This window comes from Leptonychotes weddellii, chromosome 10 (genome assembly GCF_054177405.1).
Source record: "Leptonychotes weddellii isolate Sample4059 chromosome 10, ASM5417740v2, whole genome shotgun sequence".
NCBI classification, from domain to species: domain Eukaryota; kingdom Metazoa; phylum Chordata; class Mammalia; order Carnivora; family Phocidae; genus Leptonychotes; species Leptonychotes weddellii.
The window spans coordinates 108,899,941-108,923,178 of NC_138378.1; the positions used below are offsets into that span (position 1 = coordinate 108,899,941).

The following is a 23,238-nucleotide window of genomic DNA, read 5'->3' on the forward strand; positions in this document are numbered from 1 at the left end:
GAAAGATCCTCTGATCTTTACTTTTAACTGTTAATGAAGTTTTAGTGTAGTATATTATGTAATCAGGATAATTGAAAACATGTTTTTTTTGTTGGTTTTTTTTTTTTTTTTTGGTTTTAGTCCTCTCTAGATAAAAAACTCAACATATTCAAAACTGAGTGGAGGTACCAGGAATCTGGTGAGAAACGTCAGATCAAAGTCAGCTGGGAAGAGGAGGCAGCATCTGAACTACTAAGCTCTCTCAAAAACAATGTTCCCAAGGCCACGAGGGCTCTTTATGACTATGCTAACAAGTACCACCAGGAGCACACAGGACTCGATCTGAGAGATGCTTCTTTAAAACTGAGAAGAAGTCTGCAGAACAGCACTGAGTGGGCCTATCAAGGCGCCATGAGGCAGATTGATGAGGCAGACATAGGGCTCCAGAAGGTAGCCAGAAGCACCACTAAAACCTACCAGCAATGGAAGGACAAGGCCCAGGATCTGTACCAAGAACTGTTATTGGCTAAGGGAGACCAAGCTGATTTCTGGGGACACCAGAATGAGAAATCTGACAGATTAATAGGAGTTACTCAGGAATACAAAGTCATAGTCAGTCATCAGATTGACTCGTTGATTGATTTCCTGAAGTTAACCAGATTCCAGCTCCCAGGAAAAGCTGGGACATACACTAAAGATGAAGTCTGCACTGTGGTCATGAGGGAAGTAGGGCAGGTGCTGTCCCAGGTATATTCAAAAATCCATAGTGGGTTAGAAATAATGTTTTCCTATTTCCAAGACCTGATGGAGAAATCTGAATTAATCAAGGACCTAGAGATTAAAATTCCTTTTGGTTCACAGACCTTTAAACTAATAGATCTAACCTCAGAGTTTGGGAAACTGTTGATACCTTTATCACAAAAGCTACAGGATATATTTAACAACCTTCAGTCTCTCAAGACTACAGAAATGCTAAGTGATCTTCGGAGCTATTTACAAAGAACTTTCCAAGAGCTAGAAGAAGATATTCAATACTTAAAGGAGGTAAAATCTACTTATTTCATTGATCATATTCAATACAAGATCAACAGAATCTTCAACAAATATATTCCATATGTTTTTCAATACCTGTACCTTAACATTGGCAAGTTTAGTGAACTTGTTGAAAACCAACTTCAGAAAGCTTCTCAGCAGTTACAGCAGTACCATCAAATCATAAAGGATCTTCACAAAGAATATGTTGATCCAAGTGTGGTCAGCTGGACAGCAAGGTTTTATGAACTTGAAGAAAAGATCATTAGCTTGCTCAAGAACCTAGTGGACGTCCTTAAGGACTTGCACTCCAATTACACTGTCAGTACTACTATGTTGGTTTCCGAGGTCTCAAGTCAAATTGAGCAGTTTGTGCAGAAGGATATCCAGGAATACCTTAGCATCCTTACCGATGAAGATGGAAAAGGGAAGGAGAAGATTGCAGAGCTTTCTACCAATGCTCAGGAAATAATTAAAAGCTGGGCCATTGCAATGAAGGAAATCATTTCTGATTACCGCCAGCAGTTCAGATATAAACTACAGGATTTTTCAGACCAACTTTCTGATTACTATGAAAAATTCATTACTGAGTCCAAAAGATTGATTGACCTGTCCATTCAAAAATATCACATGTTTCTGAGGTATATCACTGAATTGCTGAAAGAGCTACAATCGGCCACAGTCAATAACATGACCCCCTACATCAAGGTTTCTCCGGGAGAATTTACTATCACTTTCTAATTGTTTATAGCAATTCGCATTCATTCTTCTGTTCCAATTAAACTTTCATATAGTAGGGGAAAATTCAAACTGTATGTGTTGATATAACCACACACTGAGCTAGCCTTATGGCAAGCAGCTGACTCTAGGCAGAAGCACATATGACCTGGATCTGTACTGAAGCTGGCATCAGATCTCTGACGGTCTCTCAACTCTGGGAAATAACATTTTTTTTTTTTTTGCAAGTTAAAGAAAATCAGGATCTGAGTTATTTTACTAAACTTGGGGGAGGGAGAACAAATAAATGAATTCTTTATTGCATATTGTAGCACTCAATTTGACTCATTCATATTGAAAAATAGCAAAATGAGGGTATTGATTCAAATGTCTGGCATTTCAAAACTTCTAGAAGAATACACATGGAGTTTAGAGTAATAGAATAAAAGAGGACAGGGAGAACTTGAGGACGGAACTATTTTGCCACCTAAAAGATAAAAAAGGTAACTGATATCAGGGATTGTATTTGCCAAGTGAAAAGGAAGAACTATTTGCAAAGGCCTTCACGTAATTTGATCCCAAGGAGCAACTTATTTGTCTTTATGTGCCACACAGTCTTCCTCATCCACCAGTCTGCCCTTACCTGGCAAGGTGCTCTATGGGGTTCTGAGATAAACAAACAGGCTCTTTATTTCACTCAGCCTGCCAGGAATGGAGAAAGGATGGCTAGGAAGTCCTGGCCCCATTGCTTCATGATAATAGGGACCTCAGATGTCTCCCTGCAACTTAGCCAGGATCCATTCAAGGCACAGAAAGGAAGGGTGGAAGAGGGAGCATGGGGACATATATTCCTAACATTTCTGAGACCAAGTGTACATTTATGTTCTTGAGTTCCCTTATTCCTCCAAATTTAATATCTAACAAGCCCAAGTATAATCAAAACCTAAGGATGCCTCCTGCCACATCCACTCACCTCAAACTCTTACTTTTAAACCTTGGCAACCTCTGGTCAGAGCATCCAAGCTGAGCTCTAGTAAGGGAAGCCTGCAAAGAACCTGCACAGCACAACCATCACTAGTATCTTGGGGCTTAGAAGGTGAGCTCTACGTTTCCTTTCAGTGGCACTGAACAACAAAAGAAGGGTGTACCTCTGGGGAATAGGAAATTGGAGATTACCACCCCCTCTGAGTCCTATATGAGGTCAGTTTGGAAATGACTCTTTTTATCCAAAAATACCTTCAACCTTCATTATTTCCTAAAGCCTTCATATACCCTTGGATTCTTTGGAACTGAGGAGCCAGAAATAGTCCGAGGGAAGTGGAATACATCGTAGTGTATGGATCTGGTACTGAAGGAAAGTCTGTTGGATAATCAATAGATGGATGGACAGACAGATGCATGGATAGATGGATAGATGAATGGAGAGATAGTTGAGTGAATGAATGAGTGGGTAAATGAGGGGTCAATTCCAAATGTCATAGAAGGTGGAAAATTAGGCCCAGGTCCCAGGACATCACATGAGTGGTTCTAGGCACAGCCCCAGAAGAGTTTCCCTGATGAGCTCTGAGTAGCAATAATGTACTAAGTGCTCAAACTGAAAGGAGGCCTGGAATGGTGGCTTAATTTGGAGGGGAAGGAGGAGTCCAAGGTTTCTGGTGTTCATATAATGATATCTGCCTCTAGGGCATAAGAGGAAGAAAAATAGACACAAATTTGAAATGATCATGTAATCACACAGTGCCCACCTGTCCAGTTCCCTCACTGGTATCCCTTTACGAGGTGCTCCTGGATGGCTTAGAATACCTTCATTATGCTCGATAGAGTTGGAATAAGGGATACTTGGGAGGGCTTCAACTTTGCTTGATTTCTTCTTTGGTCGTCTACCATAAATCAGGATACTTCCCTGGGTTCAATTACTGGCTACATTCCTTACTTGCTTGTAGCTTTGGACTACTTATTTCCCCTCAGTGAGCCTGTTTTCTTAACTATGAAGTGAGGCTAATATCTATCCTGCCTGCCTTTGAAGGGTTGTTCATAAAAAAAAATCAGTTGAAGTAATACATGTGAAAGAGCTTTGCAACCTTTAATGTTGTATAAAAAAAAAAAAAAATGCCATGATTTTCAGATGATAATTTAAATGAATTTATGGCAAGGAGAAGAAATGGAAGCAGGGAGACCTATCCAGTTCAATGAACAGTCATTAAATGCTTCTATGTGCTAAGCACAAAGGCTCTATAGAGGAAACCAAGGTCAGTAAGATGAAGTTCATAGGTACTTGTCCATCTGTCTATCAAAGGTGGAATGTGTTGTCTTGTGATGGGTATAAAGTACTATGAGGGCTTATAACAGGAAAGAATGGAGAGATTGGAATGAATCTTGAAGATGCATTGACAAGTGATAAGGGAGAAAGGGCATTCTAGATGAAGAAAAACATGTGGAAAGGAAAGGAAGATGGGTGTGTGTGAGAGAGAGACACTGGATCATCTAGTAGCCAGAGCACAGGAGAAGTAAAGGAAGACAGGATTGGAAAGGTAGGTTTGGCAGGATTGCAGAGATCTCGAAAACCAGAGTGAAAGGTAGTACCTTCTTTGCTGGAGAAAGTTTTGGAACAGGAGGAGTGATAGAAGTTGTGACTTAAGAAAACTGCTATGGCAATTCATGTAGGATAAATTGTAATGGGATAAATATGGATACAAAGCTGTGCCAGCATCCAAATAAAAGATGCTAAGTGCCTTAGCCAAGTCATAGTTGCTAAGAATGGTGAGGAAGAGCATCATGAGGGCATATTTGACAGAACCAAGAGGCTGATTGCTTAGAACAGAAGCGATAGGGGCAAAAGCTATCAGAAAGGGAGCTGCCTTGGTAAATCACTGGAACCAAGAATTGAAGAGGGTGCAGGAGACACCAGAAGAGCAAGGAAGAAGAATGAATGAAGCAGACTTGAGAGTTATAAAATTTTGAATCTGCATAACCTGAAGAGCTATGGGGCATCCACAGAAACAGGAGGGATGTGTTGGGGGCAGATTATTAGTGTAAGGCATGGACTCATAGACTATCACAGCTGGAAAGGGACTATGGTAACTTTCAAGTTGAAGTGGTGTGTCTAAGCAGAAATTACTAGCAGGCTATTAAGCTGGACAGAGGGGCTAGAGAGACAATATTCAAAGGAACAGAGACAAAGGAGAATTTTAACACTGCATTAATTTTATGAACTTATAAGTATCTTTAGAAACTTAACAAAAAACAAAGAGGGTTTTTTTCTTGTACAATTAATTAGGTACTATCTTGAGAGTGAGTCAACAAATACATCTTTTAAAAACATACTGTGAGGTGACATGGAAAATCCTACTATAAACACGGATATTCTTTCTGTAAAACAAATGGCCAACGTTTCAAACCAAAGGAGAAGTGAAATAATGGAGCCCAGCCCAGGTCCCTGGAACTTTGGAAGCATGATCAGGCTGTGTGCTTTAGTTTTACTTCCAGTTCCTGCCTGGAGTAGGGGTGCTATCCCCAGAATAAACCTTGCAATAAATGAGTTCACTGGGAGTGGGCACCACCAGGTGCATTTAGAGCAATCTCCATTTTCTTTGCTTTTCACTTGAAGGCTGGTTAGTTGAGAAGCCCAATGGCTCTTTACTGGTGAGATGAGCAAAGCCCCTCCTGCCCCGACTTCTTATTCTAGGTCCCCCTTCTGGCTCTAATTTATGACTTAGTCCCCATTCAGTCAGAGAAGGGGCCAACCTAGCCCTCAAACAGGGCCTGCAATATGGGAGCCAGAGTGGCCAAACAGATGTTCCCTCTAAAAGTGTCTAATAACCAGAGATAAACATGCAGAAAAAGACCACTACCTCTTAGCTCATCTCTTTGTCTTGCTGTTTCACATTAAGAGGTAAGCTACAACTCTCTTCGAAGTTATTTGGGTGGTCACCAACAAATAACATTCCAGTTCCTCATAAAAGTTAGTGGGGTAGGCACACATGTTTCTGTGAGGAAAGGGCCCTGCCTTCTCCTCCTACACAAACTGGCTTATGCCCTCTTCAGGTCTGAGCAGTGCTGCAGGTCAGTGATGCCCAGGACACCAGGCACTAAGCTCTGACCCCTGTGTCAATTTTACACCTTCGACTGGCACCACTGAAGCCCAGTTTCAGGTGAGAGGGATAACTCAGGCCTGGGAGGTGGTCTGGTCCATGAGCGGTAGATTCGTGTCCCCACCCTTGTTTTTAAACTATGGGTAGAACCATGGCTGTGCTGCATGAGCTCTAAGCTACACTGAGCGGAGGAGTTCAGAGTTGAGACTCGAGAGAGTAGCCTGAGGGAAGGGTAATCGGTGAACAACCCAGCTCCACCAACTCCCCCTGGTTCCCCAAGTGCACACCACCCCTTCTCAGCTGGCATGTTGGTCCCTGTAACGCAGGGGGTGCCAGGACAGCTCCAGGAGCCTTATAGCAGGCCTGGGCTAGCTTGATGGGACCTGTGGTCATTAGAGCACTTCTGGAATTGCAGGAGGTACTAGAAGATCATAGAAACTCACTCACAGTAAGAAAACAACTCACAGTAAGAATAGGACAGTGTGCTGCCTGTAGCCCTACTTCGCTGACGTAAGGACTCCTGCAGCAGCCTATACTTGTCTCTTTTCACAAGAACGCCTAAGCATTGGGGCCAAATTCAGGCTTCGCTGTGGGTAGGTTCTGTAACCTCAGGAAAGTTACTTGGTTTTTCTAGTTTCATCTTTAAAATGGAAATCATGAAAGAATACGTGGCTCAACCTGAGCAGTAGTAGAAAGTGGTTTCCTCTTATTCATAGGGTTGTAATGAAGATCAAATGAGAGAATGTAGAGGTGCCTGGGTGGCTCATTCGGTTATGAATATTCAGGTCATGATCTCAGGGTCCTGGGCTCAAGCCCCACATTAGGCTCCCTGCTCAGTGGGGAGTCTGCTTCTCCCTCTACCTCTGCCCCTCCTCCCCATGGTCGATCTCTTATAAATAAATTAAATTAAATCAAATTAAATTAAATTAAATTAAATGAGGGAATGTATATCAAGTGCCTGGCACATGAAGAGTGGATAAATTAATAGTGTCATATTGACAGAAGTAAAAATGAACGATATATAGTTACAATTATACACAACTATGTAAAGGGATTTCACAAATATATTGAGTGAAAAGGTAAGATTAAACACAGCACAACACCCTTCTGATAAAGTTAAAATCAACTAAAACCAAACAATTTGTTTTCTAGAATTATAGTTTTAAAGACAGGGAATGATAAACTCAAGAGTCAGGACAGGTTATATCTGGTGGAGACAGGCAGGGGAAAGGATTGGTATATTAAGAGTATTCCAGGAAAGGAACCTGTAAAATATGAGAGATTTATTATAGGAATTGCTTAAGAAATGGAGGATAAGAAGATGCAGAATCTGCCCTCTGCAAACTGGAAAACCAGGAAAGCTGGTTTTGTTCAGCTGGTGATGTCCAAGTCGGAAGGCCTGAGAATCCAGGGGTTGTTGGTGTAAGTCCTGGTCTGAGTCCAAAGGCCTGAGAACCAGGAGCACTGATGTCCAAGGGGGCGGGAAGGAGAATACAGATGTCCCAGCTCAAGCAAAGGGAGCAAATTCACCCTTCCTTGTTTTATTCAGACCTCAACAGATTGGATGGTGCCAATTCTTACTGGAGAGGGCCATCAACTTTACTCAGTCTGCTGCTTCCAATGCTAATCTCTTCTGGAAACACCCTCACAGACACAACCAGAAACAATGCGTAACCAGATATCTGGGCATCCCTTGGCCCAGTCAAGCTGACACCTACAATTAGCCACCCCAATGGGAGAGGACATTATGAATTATGCCATGTTCTTATTCTTGTGCTGGCTGATGAGTTTTGGGGTGTCTATTATGTTATGAATTACTTTAACTATGTTGTTGATTAGTTATGTAAAACAAAAGACAGAAAAGACAAACCTTTAAGTGCCTGGCACATATTAAGCACTTAATTTATCTTGTGTTTCCCTTTCCCCTTCAGGGTATCAACCTGGGATTTTTGGATGGACAAACCCTCTTTTCAAGAGAAAATCATCTCAAAGAACTCTATGTTAAACATCTTAAAAATAAATAAATAAATAAAATAAGATCAAAACCAAAAAAAGAGAGAGAAAATCATCTCACATCTTCAGTAGCTATTTATTAAGCCCCTTCTCTGGGCCAGGAACTCTCCTAGGCATTCAGGGCACTGCTGGGGGAAGCTGGGGGAGGCCCTCGGTGTGGGAGGGACCCAAATGAAGAGGACTAACAGGGACCCTGGGACCCCCGGGGACCATGGGGACAGGGAGGGAGAAAGGGAGACTAGCTAGAGGGGCCTGGGACAGTCACTTTACCTCTCTGACCATCATTTTCTTCATCTGCAAAATGGGAACTCCACAGTAATGCACTCCAGATGCCCTGAATTAGCCTGGGTCCTCCTGCAATATCTGTACTTTCTTATCTCCACAACTGGCTCTTTTATCCTCACTAGGGAAATCCTTCAAGGCCCAGCAAATAATGTCTCTTAGTCTTCCAAGTCTTCTCCGATCATCTCCGGAGCACACCCAGGCCATGTGCTTGCATTGGTCTCTTATATCTTGCTGATTCATGTTGCTGCCCCAGACCAAACCCTGAAGTCAACCAGACCATGTGCAACGGGCTTCAGCTAGGGCCTTGTCAGTTTTCTTCTAAGTTTTACCTTATGGCTGGGGAGATGAGGGGCCCATCCCTTCTTGGGGGTTCACTGAGTTTGCTGAAACAATCATTCCCTTCCATGAAGTCCTGTCAAACAACTCACTCAACACTGGCATGTGCTGTTTGTTAACTGACTAACCATTTCATCGAAGTGGTACTTCAAGGCTTTCCTCTCACAAAAGCATTTGGATGGTAGGAGGAAGAAACTGAGGATCCATGAGGCTGACTTTGGTCCTTCGAAGGGAGACTATCCAGGTCCTCCAAGGAGGATGTGGCTTTCCTGAGGCTCCCTAACACGTGAAAGTCCTGTGAGCTGTCTGCTCCTGTCTGTCTAGGTCTGTCTCCCTGTGCATCCCCCGTTTAACTTTCCCCAGTTAAAAACCCTGTCTGCTCCACCCAACAGAGGAAGACTCTTGTCACCATGGAGTGAAGAGCAATTTGACTCTTCCGTGGTTATATCTAGGGAGGGTCTCATGTTTTATAACCAACAGGCCCATTGACCTATTTTCATTTAAGAAAAAGCAAGCAGTCTTCTTACTAGGAAACATTTTGCCTTCCTTTTAGGCTGCATGCAGCCAGCTTTAAAATACTTTTTTTCATCTTTCACAAATAAAACAGGGCAATGACTCACCCTACCATGTTTTTAAAAGAATCTATTGATCTAAAACTCTGCATACAGTTTTCCTGGGACAAGGTAGATTGGTAAAGAGAGGCCCACACGCACTTGCCTTCTCCTAAGAGGTTGAGATGAGAACCTTGCTCAGGGGAAATTAGTAAAGTCTTTGGTTTTGTTCTAAGAGATGGGTCCTATGGATTCAAGTTCCTCATAGCACATTCTTTGCCTATGCCCTTTCTGGGCCTAAAGGAAGGAAACAGATGGGAGAGGGTAGGGGATAGAATTTGGAGAATTTGCAGAATTTCTTTTTATTATTATTATTATGTTCAGTTATGCAGGCAGTTTTCTATCTCAGAGTCACTGAGGTTGTAAGCTGATTGCTGAGCCAACCACAGCCCTGTCTCAGCTTCCATACACATTTACTAGGTTTAATAAAATTTGAGTATTCCCTTTGATAAATCAAAGAATATTTGAAATTTACAATGTACGAGAACCTGGTGGGGAATATTCTTATAAAGCAGTTTCCTCTTATCCTGTGAACCATTCTACCTAAAATGAATCTTCATTGCAGATTTCAGGTTTTTTATGGAGTGTGCTTCAGTCAGCGTGGTACCAATCCAGGTCTTACTGAGGCCACTGGAAGACTGTATGCAGTAAACCCACCTTCATAGCAAGAAGGATTTTGTTCTATTGTTACAGAAATACTTCTAGTCCAGGGAATAATCAATCAAGAAAAATCAAGCGGGATGCCTACGTGGCTCAGTCGGTTAAGCATCTGCCTTCGGCTCAGGTCATGATCCCAGGGTCCTGGGATCGAGTCCCGCATTGGGCTCCCTGGTCCGCGGGGAGCCTGCTTCTCCCTCTGCCTCTGTCTCTCTCTCTCTGTCTCTCATGAATAAATAAATAAAATCTTTAAAAAAAAAAAAAAAAAGAAAAATCAAGCAAGTTACTTGTGCATTGTCCTCACAGAGGCCTTAGACTGACAGAGGAACAGGAGATGCTTCCTGTCACCTCATCATCCCTGACACATACATGAGAGCAAGGTTTCCTCCTGCCCCCTTGGCTACACAGCATGCCTTGCCACCCACCTCCAGGCTTTTTTCACTCCCTTCCCTGTGCCTAGAACACCCTCCCTGGCCCTCTGTGGAAATAGTCAAGGTCTTCTCAAGTCCCACTTCCTCCAGGAAGTCTTCTAAGACCAGACAGCCCTTGCCTTGATCATCTGTCTGCTCACAGTGGAAGTCCACCATTCCCTGTCAGGTCTGATGTTAGCCCTGTGCCTGACCCAGCCTGGGCATGCTCCGGCACCTCAGCAGCCCCTGTCTGGGTCACTCTGGTCTGCAGGCCCTCTCCTCAGAGTGGGGATGAAACTTCCTGCACCCCCTCATCCCACTTTGAGGACAGAATTTGATGGTGCTCCACCAAGAGGGGCATCACCCCCCAGCCCTAGAGGTGGCCTTGCTTCCGGCCAACCAGCAATTCCACTGCGGTGGAAAGGGCAAGTCGGGTCAAGAAAAGCCTGACGTGGGAATCAAGAGGACCAGGTTCTAGTCCCAGCTCTGACCTAAGGCTAGGAAGTCACCTCACCTCCCTGAGACTCCTGTTCTTCATCTTGTAATATCCCTCTCACAGGAGCACAGAAACATCTGGTGAAGGCTGACAGCATTGCACTCAGGCTTGCCCACCACCGGCCACAGGATAGATTCTCAATGAAGGTGCGCTGACTGGATGAAGGATGATCAGGAGTCCATACTGTCCCAGAGCAGTGACCCTTCCCCTTCTGGGCTCTGACTTCAGGAACCAGCCTGGCTCACTTGTTGGTCCAGCTCAGGCCAACTCTCTGCACCATCTTGATTCTTGCAGAAACTTTCTCTTGTCAGACAGAACACACGCTTCCTGTCAGCTTTTATTTCTGTGAGGGTTCGCTTACAAGCAGGGCATTCTGTTCTTGGAATTTCTTGTTAAAATATTTCATTTAATTAAGTTTTTACAACCAGCTCTGCTTTGTGTCTGTCAGAAGGTAGGGGCCAGGGCAGCCCTCTCCTCGGCTCCCTGGGAGGCCAGGTCACAGAGACTCTGGGAAGAGCCGAGGCCAGGCTGGGGGCCATGTCCCTAGGTCTCCAGGCATTCTTATGCAGCTACAGGAGCTGGGATCCTCAAAGGGTGCATCTCTGTGACCGGCCCCACTTAGCCACCTCTTAGCACCCCCAAAACTCCAGTCAAGACCCACGCCCTGTCCCCTTCCTACTCAGGACCCTCCTTAGCTCATTCTTCTGGTCTGTTAAAGCCTTACTTGGGTCCTTCTCCCCTGTGGGTCCTACCCAAGTCCCTTGGTTATAACTGCTTTTCTCTTCCAGCCACACACTGCATGGAGATGGTCCCTCCCAGGCCAACCTGGTGATTCATCCACCCTCTCGTCCCTACCGTTGCACACACCCAGGCCACAGTCAGAGCACCTCTCTCCCCTCCCCAGGCCCCAGCTTAGGGCCTTGCTGGGGAGGCCACAAGAGGTCACTGAACCCAGCTGAGCATGTCCTTCCTTCTCTCCACAGAGCCCAGCTGCTACAGGACAGGAATTTGTGGTCAGGGACATGGCAAAAGGTACGTTCTCCTTCACCCATGTTTGGAAAGGCTACAGACCACGTGTGCCTGACAGGCAGAACGTGAGGTTACTTAGAACAGTGGGAGAGGAGGGGGCCCAGGTGAGCAGGTGGATTTGTGCAGTGTTCTCAGCAGGGATGTGGCTGCACCCAACGCTCATCATGGAGCCTTGGCAAACTCCCTTTTTATAACAAACAAACCAATGTTTCTGCATTAGTCTCCAGAATTCCATGGCAAAGCTTCTCCCCGCCCCACTCCTCACTGCCCCAGTGCTGCTGGAAAGCCTAGGACCCATGCCGTGGGGGCCTGGGAGGTGGGCTGTTTCTATGCCCTTCCCAGCTCACCACCGGGCTAAGGCTGTGCCCTGGCCTGTCACAGGGTGGCATTGGTGGCCAAGGCTCTGTCTGCGAGGGCTCCTTTCCCCGAGCCAGCAGCCTCCTGACCTGGCCCATACCTGGCCTAAGGGAACCACTGTGGCCCCTGGATCATTCCAGGCTCCTTGTGGGTTGCTAAGAGCCTGGCTGACACCTGTCAGGAATTTGCGGTCAGGGATGTGGCAGAATGCGCTGCTTTCCCACACTCATATTTTAAAAGGTTACAGACCATGTGTGCATAACAGGCAGAACATTAGGTCACTTGTCTCACTTAGAACAATAATCCGTTTTGCTAGGGGTCAGGTTGACACAAAGAATCTGTCCAGACCAGGTCTCTGGATGGGACTTAGCCCTCCCCTCAAACTAATGAAATTTTCAACTCGTGGGTACTTGAGTTAATAAAGTGTGCCACACATCTGCTCAGGCCACTGGCAGAAGAAAGCCCTGGGGTTCAATTTTGAGATCACTGACATAATGTTTGAGTGGCCTCCTGCCGGCGCCCGGTGGGACACCAAATTAAGGAAAGCCGCACAATGAATGTGTGAGAAAAAACATTAGTGTATAAACATAGAGGCCAAGGCTCCCCGAGGGGAGGGTGAGCGAGGGGAGGCCTTGGAATTACAGAGAGAGAATTGGTGGGGGCTACCGCTGGGATTTCACGCCAATGGCCTGCAGGTAATGAATTATTTTAAAGGAAATTGGCACCAACATGATCTTAGGTCAAAAAGATGAAAAAAGTAAAAAGAGCATATTTTCTAAGGTTATTGAATTAAGTGCTAAAGTATAATGTGAGCCGTTCTAAACAAAATAAAAACCTGGAGGTGAGAATATAAAACAGCCCCAGGAGAGGTTACAATTCAAGCCTGGGGACCCCTGAGAACCTAGCCACTCCCTCCACCTGCCACCTGTCTGGCTGGGGCAGGCCTGCTCCCTCCGGGGCCGGGGAGGAAGGATCCCCTTGCCCACAGGCACAGGAACTCCTCAGGCTCTTTCCCAGCAGCCCACAGATAGAAAATCAAACAAAATTTCTCAGGAGATGCAAATCCTGATGGCGCCCCTCCCCCAGAGACTCCCAGGTTCCGAAGAGGAAGGGGACAGGTAGCACCCTGAATTTTCTCTGGTCTTTCCTTGGGGAAAAGAGAGAGACTTTCTTACTTCCATGGCCTGGTGTTTGCTCTGAGGTCAGTGAAGTTCAGGGCTGAGACCTCCCACTGACACTTCCCTGCATTTCCCCAACCCTGCCTGGTGGTGGTAGGCTGTGGGAGGGAGGGGAGCTGAGAGCCCCCCAGGGCCTCAGACCAGGCTCCCAGGCTGCAGGTGGGGGGAGTCCTGGAGGATTCATCATCACCAGAGCAGGCCAGCTTCCCCCCAGACACCAATCCAGAGGTTGTGCGAGCTGAGGGGGTACACACCTAAGGCAAAGTGAAGGCCACCTGAAGTCCTCCAGGCTTGGCCAGTCTTCTGCTCCAGGTGCTCTGCTGGGGCACTGAAGTCAGGGGCGGGAGCCAGCTGGTGACCTGTCTTTAGTTTTCTTGTTTCTTCAAGTGCCTACCGTGTGCTTTGGGGCCCTGCCCCAAGGGGTACACAGAGAGGCCAGGGTGTACCGAGCACAGGGGATGATGACACAAGCCTGTGCCGGGGGGTGAGGTTCAGACCTCCTGACACATGAGGAAAAGGGCTTAGCAAATGTGGCTCCCAGAGCTTTGCCAGCAGCACCCCTCCCCTCCCCTTTCCCGGGGACATGCCACACCTTGTCTATCCCCTTCCTCTGGGAAGTCATCTCTGACCCCAGTCCTTCAACCTGTAGGGCCCTACCTGTCCTCTGAGGCATCAACCCTCTCTTCTCCTGACTGTGTGGTTTGGCCTGAGTTTCACACACCTGGTCCCCTCTGCAGCCCACTGCTGGGGCCCAGGCTCTTGGTGGGTGGGGTGGGGGCAGGGGTGGACAAGACATTGTAGATCAACTTTGGGGCAGAATTGGTCCCAACTACACACCTTCAAGAAGGCCAGAAGCCTACCCACCAAAGGAAAGCCATGGTACCTTTCTCAGTGAGGACTTAGCAAGCGAGAGGGGAGAGGCTGGGAGAGGTGCAGCCGGTCCCCACGAGGGGCCACACCATGATTAATGATCTTCCCCAGAGGCTCTCCCAGCAACTGCATGGGGCCACTGTGGAATGCAGAGCAAGTGCCTTTCGGAGCGGCCCAGCCACGCTGTGCAGCTCAGGCCTTCCCTCTTTGCTGAGAGAAATGTCCATGCTCACAGTTTCCCAGCATTCAGCCCAGATCTCCCCCAGGGGAAAGAAGAGGCTTTGTCCTTCAGTCCCATCTTCCAACACACAACACGGAGAAAACAGACTCCAGGGCCCAGCCACCTACATCTCATTCCAGCTCCCTCCTGGCCTTTTGAGGGCACTGTATCTCCATCCCTCATACATAAAATGGGGATGATAATCGCACCTACCTCACAGAGTTCTGGTGAAAACGGTAGACATTCGTATGCGTCAATGGCTCAGAGTAGTGTCTGACCCAATGAAGTGCTGTACACGGACTTGCTACTTGTGTTATCTGATGATCTGATTTCAGAAACTTGCTCTTCCTTGAGAACCAACTCAACACCTCATGGGCCATCACCTCCCTCGTCAGCCTCGGAAAGTGGCAATAAATTTCTGTAATGTTCAATACCCAGGGTACGGGGAGGCCTTGTGTTGCCTGAGTTTCTTCCTCTGCCACTAACTTAAAGGCAGCATCTACACAGGCCTCATAATGTGGAGAGGAGGTTTTGCAGGGGATGGGGCCAGTGCAGCCGATGGACCTGCACACGCCAGCCAGGCCACTGCTGCTCCCAGCAGGGAAGGAGCCCAGTGATGCCGTTCCCCACTTCTCCCCTCTCCTCAAAGTCACTAGGAGCCTGGGCTCCAGGGAGGGTACGTGGAGAATGGGAGCAACAATCCACACGTTTTTTGAAAGTAATGAAAGTTGTATATGGCGCCACGTCTCACAAAGCCCAAAGGGCAGCTTTGGAGCCCAGGCTCAGCAAAGTGAAGAAGGCGGTTCCAGCCAGAGGCCCACTGGCCTGATGCCTCAGTTGGCTCCCCAGGCTGCTGCCCCCAGGGAGGCCTGAAGTCAGTCACATGTCACGCTTCTCTAGGCCACAACAGGCCCATCTGTACAATGAAACGGTTGAGCCGGGTGATTTCTAAAGCCCTTCGGGTTCTGACAGACTGCAAAGGGGTCCCTCCATTACCATCGTCATCGTCGTCATCATCATCATCAGGAATAATAATAACAGGACCCATCTATAATTACTTTGTGCAAGGCATTGTTAGTCATTAGAAACAGCCCATAGTAACATTCTGTGGTCTTTGTGGGGACCACAGACGGGGGAACCTGAGATTCAGAGAGGCTTCACTTACACAAGTTATCAACAGCAAAGTGGATTTAAATCCAGATCTCTGTGATCTCCAAAACCATACCTGGTAAGATATATACTATGTCATTTTTATAGTAACAATGATGACACCAGATGTATTAACAACTCCATGCCCTGGACACCGTATGAATGTGGTCTCATTCCGTCTTTACGCCAACCTTAAGTAAAGGTCCTCCCAGTTTTCCGAGGGCATTACATGACTTATCTAGAGCCAACACAGTGTCCCTTATAACATGGAAATCTGATCCTGTCACTCCCTTTAATGAAAATCGAGCTCCCGGTGACCAGAACATATTTCCCTAATTACTGACCCAACTTGATTTTTGGTGACAGCAGAACTGGTGTTCTTCCCATTAGCACAAGGAAAGCTACACCAGTTACCGAAACACTGAAATACATCTGAGCCAGTTTGTACACAGCCATGGGCCCGAGCTCCCCGCAGACTCCCCCACCCCACCCCAGTCATTGTAGCCCCCTCCAGGGGACCTGTGGGCCTCCCCTGGACTTCAGTGCTGCTGTGTTCTGATTGGTCAGTGCCCACGTCAGGCTGGGTGTCACCCCTTGGTGACGGCAACCTACGTGCATCCACAGGCACGTGGGCACATTCTTTACATTCACACCCGGCCCTATGTACTTGCACACAGGGGACCCGGGAACTCACAAGTGCCGACGTTGAATTAATTAAACACGGAAGTCATCAGCCTGAGGTGGTTCCAATGCCTTCGTAGCTTACATCGGCAAACCAAAACCAGCCTGTAAACGCCTCAAGTTTAAAAAATTGAAACCGAAAGCAAACCAATCACAAACAACTAGGCTTTCCCAAAGAAGGCAACCACTTCAGCTATAGCCAATCAGACAATTTCCTTGCTTTGCTTCCAGGTCTTCTCTACAAGTCTTGCCCCTAGCTCGGTCCGTGCAGCGTTCCTAAGCACTTCTGCTTTGGCACTGCCCGATTTGAATGGATTTTGCTCACATAAACTCTTATAATTCTTTTTTTTTTTTAAAGATTTTATTTATTTATTTGAGAGAGAGAGAATGAGAGACAGAGAGCATGAGAGGGAGGAGGGTCAGAGGGAGAAGCAGCCTCCCTGCCGAGCAGGGAGCCCGATGCGGGACTCGATCCCGGGACTCCAGGATCATGACCTGAGCCGAAGGCAGTCGCTTAACCAACTGAGCCACCCAGGCGCCCCAACTCTTACAATTCTTAATATGCCTCAGTTTATCTTTTAACACCAGGCCTTTGCCAGGCGTCTATGTACAGACACCAAGCACACGCGTGCACACACACGCACACACACAGATACACACATCTGCGGGAATGCACGCACACACAAATGAGCAGGTGCACCTCCCTCATACATACCCGCAGCTCATGCCTCTTGCTGCCTCCCTGTAGCTGCCAGACATACTCCTTTCCAGGCTTACTACCAGCCTCTGCTTCTGAAATTCTCTCTTTCCTGCTCCATGGTGCCTTCAGCCGCTCCCTTGAAATCCAGGGCTGTGCTACTTGATACGCGGAGGCAGAGAGGAGCGCAGTGACAAGGGTCAGATGAAGGGGGGCTGAGAGCAAGTGCTTTGTCAGCCTGGCCTGGTGCACTGAGCACACGCTGGTGCTCTGCTTGATAGAATAGAAGAGAAGTAGCCCGGTTACAGGCAGGCAGGTGCTCTTGCTGGCAGTCTGCAGGCTTCCAGTAAGTCCACACGCTCAGCTTCTTATCACAGAGGGAATGAGGAGGCTTTGCTTCCACCAGCTTCCGGTCAGCCCCAGCTTGACACCAGCTTCGGGGAGGGGCCAGGGCATTCCTCACTTGGCCTGATGCTCTCCAGGGGGTGCTCAGAGACAGCCAGGGAAGGTGGCCTTGTCACCTTCTGTCAAAGGGATAGAAATCTCCAAGAATGCATCACAGCATTTTGCTCTCAAATGAACTCCTGTGCAGGTCATCCCACACCTCTTGATTTGAGCACAGATTTGGGGGGCGGGGGGCCAGTATGGTGCTGAGACAGGCCCAGGAGTGGAGATGGGCTGTACTTGTTCATCCAACAAACTGAATGAGCACCTGCTGCGTGCTGGTTGCCCTTCTAGGAGAGAAGAAAACAAGAAAATCTCTTGATTCTGTCCGGAGTAGCTCTGTCTACAAGGCCATCCCCTTATCCCCAAGTAACACAGGGACATTTTGGTTGTTGGCCTCTGTGACTTCTCCTTTTGGGGCCGCAAACTCCCCTTCTGTTCTACAATGTATTTGGGTCTTAGAAACTCTCATATCCCTTCTAAGTTAAACTTGTCTACCCGGGTAACTTCCAGAGACGTCTAATCTCTCATGGCCAGGAGAGCAACTGAGCCTCTAAGGAAAGGCCTGCAGTGTCTGAGCAGGGTGAGCACAGTGTCAGCGAGCGCTCCCTCCCAGCACAGGCACCAGGCTTGGGTTTCTCCAGGGAGTATCTCACTTTAGTAAGATACCCTGAAACAAAACCCATACCACCTAAAGAACTTCACCTAAAGGCCGGTCCATGGGCCTCACTCCCTTTTAGCTGCACATCTGCTATCTCTGTTTCATTCCAGGTAGAGTGGCCTCTGGGAACATCAGAGGTGATGCTGATAAAGAGAAGGCATAGGACCTGACTGCCAAGACCCACAGGGGTGTTTGGGGGACCTTCCAGCCAAATTTCTGTTGCCCAGGATTTGTTCACTAGAGGTGCCACCACTGGACCAAGCCACTCTCAACTGGGGCCACCCACCCACCTGCCTATAGCCTGAAAGTGCCCTTGTGCCCTCTCTGTGTGCCAAGGCCATGTCCCACGGCATCTTCACACCCAGTGCAGGACCAGGCACAGAGTAATGACCCCATAAACATACTGATTGTGTTTGCCTCCAGCAGAATCAGCTCAATGAAGGCAAGGTCTCTGTTTCAGACCCTTTCCTTTCCTGAATCCTTATGTGTCCTACTCCCCACCACCCATCACCTCTGTACTTGCACCACCTGCCTCCAGGTGGACATCAGCTGAAGAAGTCAAGGTAGGGAGCCAGTTTTCTGGATAGCTCCTGCCTCCAGGAAGCTGGCTTGAGTCATCCCTGCTGCTCATCTCCATTTCCCCTCGCACCTGCAAGCCACTCGGGGCAGAGGAGGCAACATCTGCACACCGGCTGTTCCCAGCCCAAGGGCACAGATATTTTATACGCAGCCCTGAGGTTCAGGCTAAGGCCCACTATTGGCCCCAAGCCAAATTTCCAAATTAGTTAAAGCTGAAAATGAGTCAAAAATGCTCAGCCCAAGAGAGGGATTTACAGAGCGTCAACCAAGACATAGGTGTTAAGCTGACGGTGCATTCCTCACTGGCTGGAGGACCAGTGTGGAGCAGACCCTGGAGCTACTCTCAAACCCCCAAGTCCTCTCTAGGAGGGGGATATTCTCCCCTAGCCTTGCTGCCCAACTTTGCAGTTCAGGGGCGGGGGGGTTGCTCCATGTGCTGGACCATAGTCACTGTCCCTGACAACCAGCTGGACACCAGAGAGCCTCAGGCACGGCCAGTCTTGCTGCCAAGCCTGCTGATCAGAACTGCACTTTGCTCTCTCCCCTTCCTGCACCGGGAACAGTACAAGAGGGAAAAAAACAAGAACAAAATGTTGCTCTGAGTTTGACTCACCTTGGTAATATTTGCCATTTCAAGTACCTTCCATCCCTGGAAAACATCCTTAAAAGAAAACTTCAGCCCCCTCAGTAACATCAAGAATTTGCACAATGTCGAGCATTTCCATTGAAATGACAGCTGTATTGAGGCCTGAACTATACCCCGTGATCTCAATGCCCAGAACAAGGTGGTCGTGTGACTAGTATTCTTTAACGAGTGACAAGGGACAAGTTGTTTCTGTTTGGTTTGGTTTGGTTTTTTGTCTGTTTCTTAAGCCTCTCACCATGCTTTGTTCATGCCACACCAAGAAAAACCCTAGATGTCCAGCCCAGCCAAGAAGACAGGCATTCTGGGGCCAGTGAGAACTCGGGGCTTCACAGGAAATCTGCAGGACTAAGCGTAAACCTGGGCTGAGGACCCCATGTCCCACAGTCTGCTAAGGTGAGTGAGCATTGCTTCCTTTCTCCTCCCGGGGCTATGCGCCGGTCCTATGTCAGGTCTTAGTTCTGTCCCCAGCATCCCATGAGATCTTGGGAAAACCTCCTCCTCCTTCTAGTCTTCAGTGTCCTTAGTTTCTTTGGAGGGAGGCCAAAAGACAGAAAAATGCTGAGGGACCCAGAGAGCTGCCCCCGTTGGAAAAAGATGCTGAAGTAAATGGAGTCATACCAAGGGCTGATTGATGAGGCTGTTGTCCTGACTGAGGTGCGAGGCCAGAGGCCTTCTCCTGGGCCCTTGGAATCATGAGAGTGGTCAGGTTCCCTAGACCCACAAGGAGGACACAGGGCAATACGAGGTAGGAGAGCCCAGGCAGGGCCCTTTCTTCCAACTCTGGGGTGCATTGCAGACTTCCTAAGTCACCACATGTAGCAAAGCCCCCAGGGCAGCAAGCCAAGCTACACCCAGGCCTTTCTCTCATCCTGCACTTGCACTCTTCTGCAAGGGAAGTTGGTTAGCACGGTCCCGCTTACTCGGTGCAAGCTTCTACAGGACAGAGGTCCAGCCAACCAGCCCTGGGGCAGCTCGCATGCTCTATGACCTTATGTGGGAGTCTTATGAAATTTTAGGCTCAAAAAGACTAAATCCATAACCTCTCCGAGAGTGAAAACAGGTAGTAATCTCCACATCGGGGATGCTTGCAGTGTTTCTGTGAGATGCCAACACTGTGACAACCACATTCTCCTCTCTGCCTTCCTTCTGCCCTGGGAAACAAGGCTGATGATCCGTTTGAGAATCAGGCAATGGGAAAGTGGGCCCTAGAAAGACATGTGGAAGGCAAGTGGGGAGCCGGGGATTGTTTGCCCATACTAGGCTGGGAAACAAACTAAACCAGCACCTCCCAAATCCTCCCTTTGGTCCCTTTGCCCCAAGTGAAGTCCCAACCATGAGGATTCCAGAATGTGCCTCACAGGCATCCCAAGACCCAGCTCCTTATGAAACATTACCATACTCATTTGGGCACAATCAGAATTTTTTAATCATCTTCCTGAGCCTCAGTTTACGGGGATAGATCATTTCCAGATGTGATTCAACATACCAAAAAAAAAAGCACACTCATTGATTAACAAATAATTTCTAGATGGCGAATACATGTGACTAGCAATCCCTAGTCGCAAGTTGCATCAAATTTTGCTTGAGTGGGAGACAAATCAGGCACCACCACCCTCGCCCCTCCCTCCGGAGAAGTCTATCTCTTTTCAGCTGAGGGCTCTTGCCCAGACTGGCTCTAGGCATATCTTCTTCTGACCAGATCAAACAAGAGCTGGAGAAAGAGCTTTGGCCTTTACCAGATCCCCTCTACCACTTTTACTGATGACTTCCCACCGCTGCCGTGCTTTGAGCCAAGGGCAAGAGTAAATGATATATAGAGGAAGAGTTCAGACCTGCCAATCAAAAGAAAGCTTTCTAGTCCACACTCTACAACAAGCTGCCTATGTGAGCTTCAGGAAGACATTTCACCTGTCCATTGTTCTTACTCTTCATTCGCCTACTTGATTTACAAACATTTCTAATTCACTTACTGTGCACTAGTCCCTGATTAGCCCATGCATTTATGCCCTTGTCCACTGCAGACATTGTTAATCGATGGTCGCACACTTTCCCAAAGAAGGTTCCCAAAGAACCTTCACTGGGTGCATCAGGCACCCCTTAAAAATCTACTTTTGCCTCAGGTAAGAAATTGGTACAAGTCTGGTGGGACTTGGTGTCCTCAGCGGAGCTGGCAATTCAACAAGAGACAGATCCAGGCACAGCTGCCTCAGAAGGCAATGCGTACGGAAGATTCCGGAAAGGGAGGAATCTGGGCTTGGTGTTTGGACCTGATGTCAGAGCTTACGGGTTCAAAGGGAGGTGTGCCCATCCTAAAAAGAAAATAAGGACCATGAAAATTTGGAAGGATGACCCGGAGCCAGTCAAAGCCACTGAACTGGCTTTCGTTCTAACCAAACTTAGCCCTGGGAGCCAACTCCTGTGCACATGGGGACCCACTTTGCTCTTTCCTTGGCCTCTCAGAGCCCCTGCAGTTCCCCTAGATGCTCCACATTCCATCAGTTAATTGGTTTGTTCCTTCCATTCTGTGGCAGCAGATGTCACGTGACATTTGCATTATTCTCAACCCTCTTTCAAAGCGTATCAATTCCTCCAGTGACCGTAAGTGATTCTCCATCCCTGCATGTTTCACGGGGCCACTGGAAGGGTGGATGCGCCTATCAAAAAGGAAAATGTCTGCATCTTGGGCTGCAACCAAGCCACAACTTAATTTCCTCCTCTGGCTGTACTTCTTGAGAAGTAAATATGAAAAATGGGACTGGGGTGACTTTGTCTCAGATAAATAGGCCACACTCCGTAGCTGGACAAACAAGGTGCTTGGCTGGAAATAAGATGTTCTTTGGCTGGCATCTCCAAAACGTGACAGATTCTTCCCAGATGCTATTTAAAGCACGCGGCGAGCTTTCCCTGACTCAACGCATTGTTTACACCAGACTTTAAAAATCAGGCAGAGTGCAAACGTAGCACCAGCAATGTTGACCCTAATAAAACTAATGTTTTCCAAGCACATGCTAGGGAGCAGTCACTGGGAGAAGCCTTTTGCCTGTGTTTTCTCACTTAATGCTTACTGCAACCCTCTGATGAAGTTGGTGTTATTATCCCCATTTTACAATTAAGGAAACTGAAACTCCGTGAGGTTAAGCAAATTGCCCAAAGACACACAGTTAATAAGTGATACACTAGAGGTTTGAACTCAAGCATAACTTCAAAAGGCGTGGTCTTAATTGCTGGAGGCCATGCCTATTGGCTCTCCGTCCACCCCTCTGCTGGCCACCCCATGCCCAGAGGGTCCTGGCTGAAGCTTGTCACCATGACAGCAAGCCCTGATCTGGGCCACAGTGATTTCAGAGATGCTCAGCAAGTCAGAACTGCTTTCTGTCCTTCTCCCAGAAAGTTTGGGGGCCATTTTTCACAGGTGGGGCCCTCTGGCTGGCAGAGGGGCTTGAATGCCAGGTCTCAGCCTCAGCAGAATGGCCATTGCTCTGAGAGAGAGATGGGCAGCTTTCCGATGAGCACAGAGCAGGCTGAGAGGAGGTATGTGGTTGGTCACTGCCTCACAGCAGGGACGGAAATGCAGTGTGAAGGCCAAAATACAGGGAGTTGACAATGGTTACTTTTACAGCCAAAAGCCAATGTTTCGGACAAAGCAGAAATTCTATATTGAACACACCCCTCTGTCACAGCCCAGGATGATGACTTTCAAATGCAAATATAAAATAACACACAGAAATGTGTCATGGATCTCAGTTAATGACTCCCTTTTACCCTCCAGGTCTATCCATTACCACCAGCAAGCATTTCCAGCCACGATTTCTTTCCAGCTTCATCTACATCTCTACATTAGGCCAGCTTTTCATTTCCTATAGAGCAATGGTCCTTATCCTGTGGGCCTGGATCTTTATCATATCTCAGAGCTACAACAAGGGGCCCATGAGGCCGTTCGCACATTAATGCCTGAAGCCTTCGTATGTCTTATCTCACATAAACTTTTACTACTTTTTTAATGCCTATTTATGTTACTGTGACTAAAACATATGCATTTATTTCAAAACTTTCTCAAATTTATGGTAACTCGGTTATTAAGTAATTTTTCAAACATTAGA

General features: G+C 47.5%; 1 protein-coding gene across 1 annotated transcript in view; it reads left to right on the top strand.

Moving 5' to 3' along the window:
• The window catches only part of APOB (apolipoprotein B), a 37,975-nt gene extending 35,923 nt beyond the window's left edge, over positions 1-2,052 (top strand). The window contains exon 29 of the mRNA XM_081797307.1: positions 121-2,052. Coding sequence (XP_081653433.1) covers positions 121-1,752 — 1,632 coding nt within the window. The 3' untranslated portion in view covers positions 1,753-2,052. The remainder of the gene's footprint in view (positions 1-120) is intronic.
• The last annotated feature ends 21,186 nt before the right edge of the window (positions 2,053-23,238 follow it).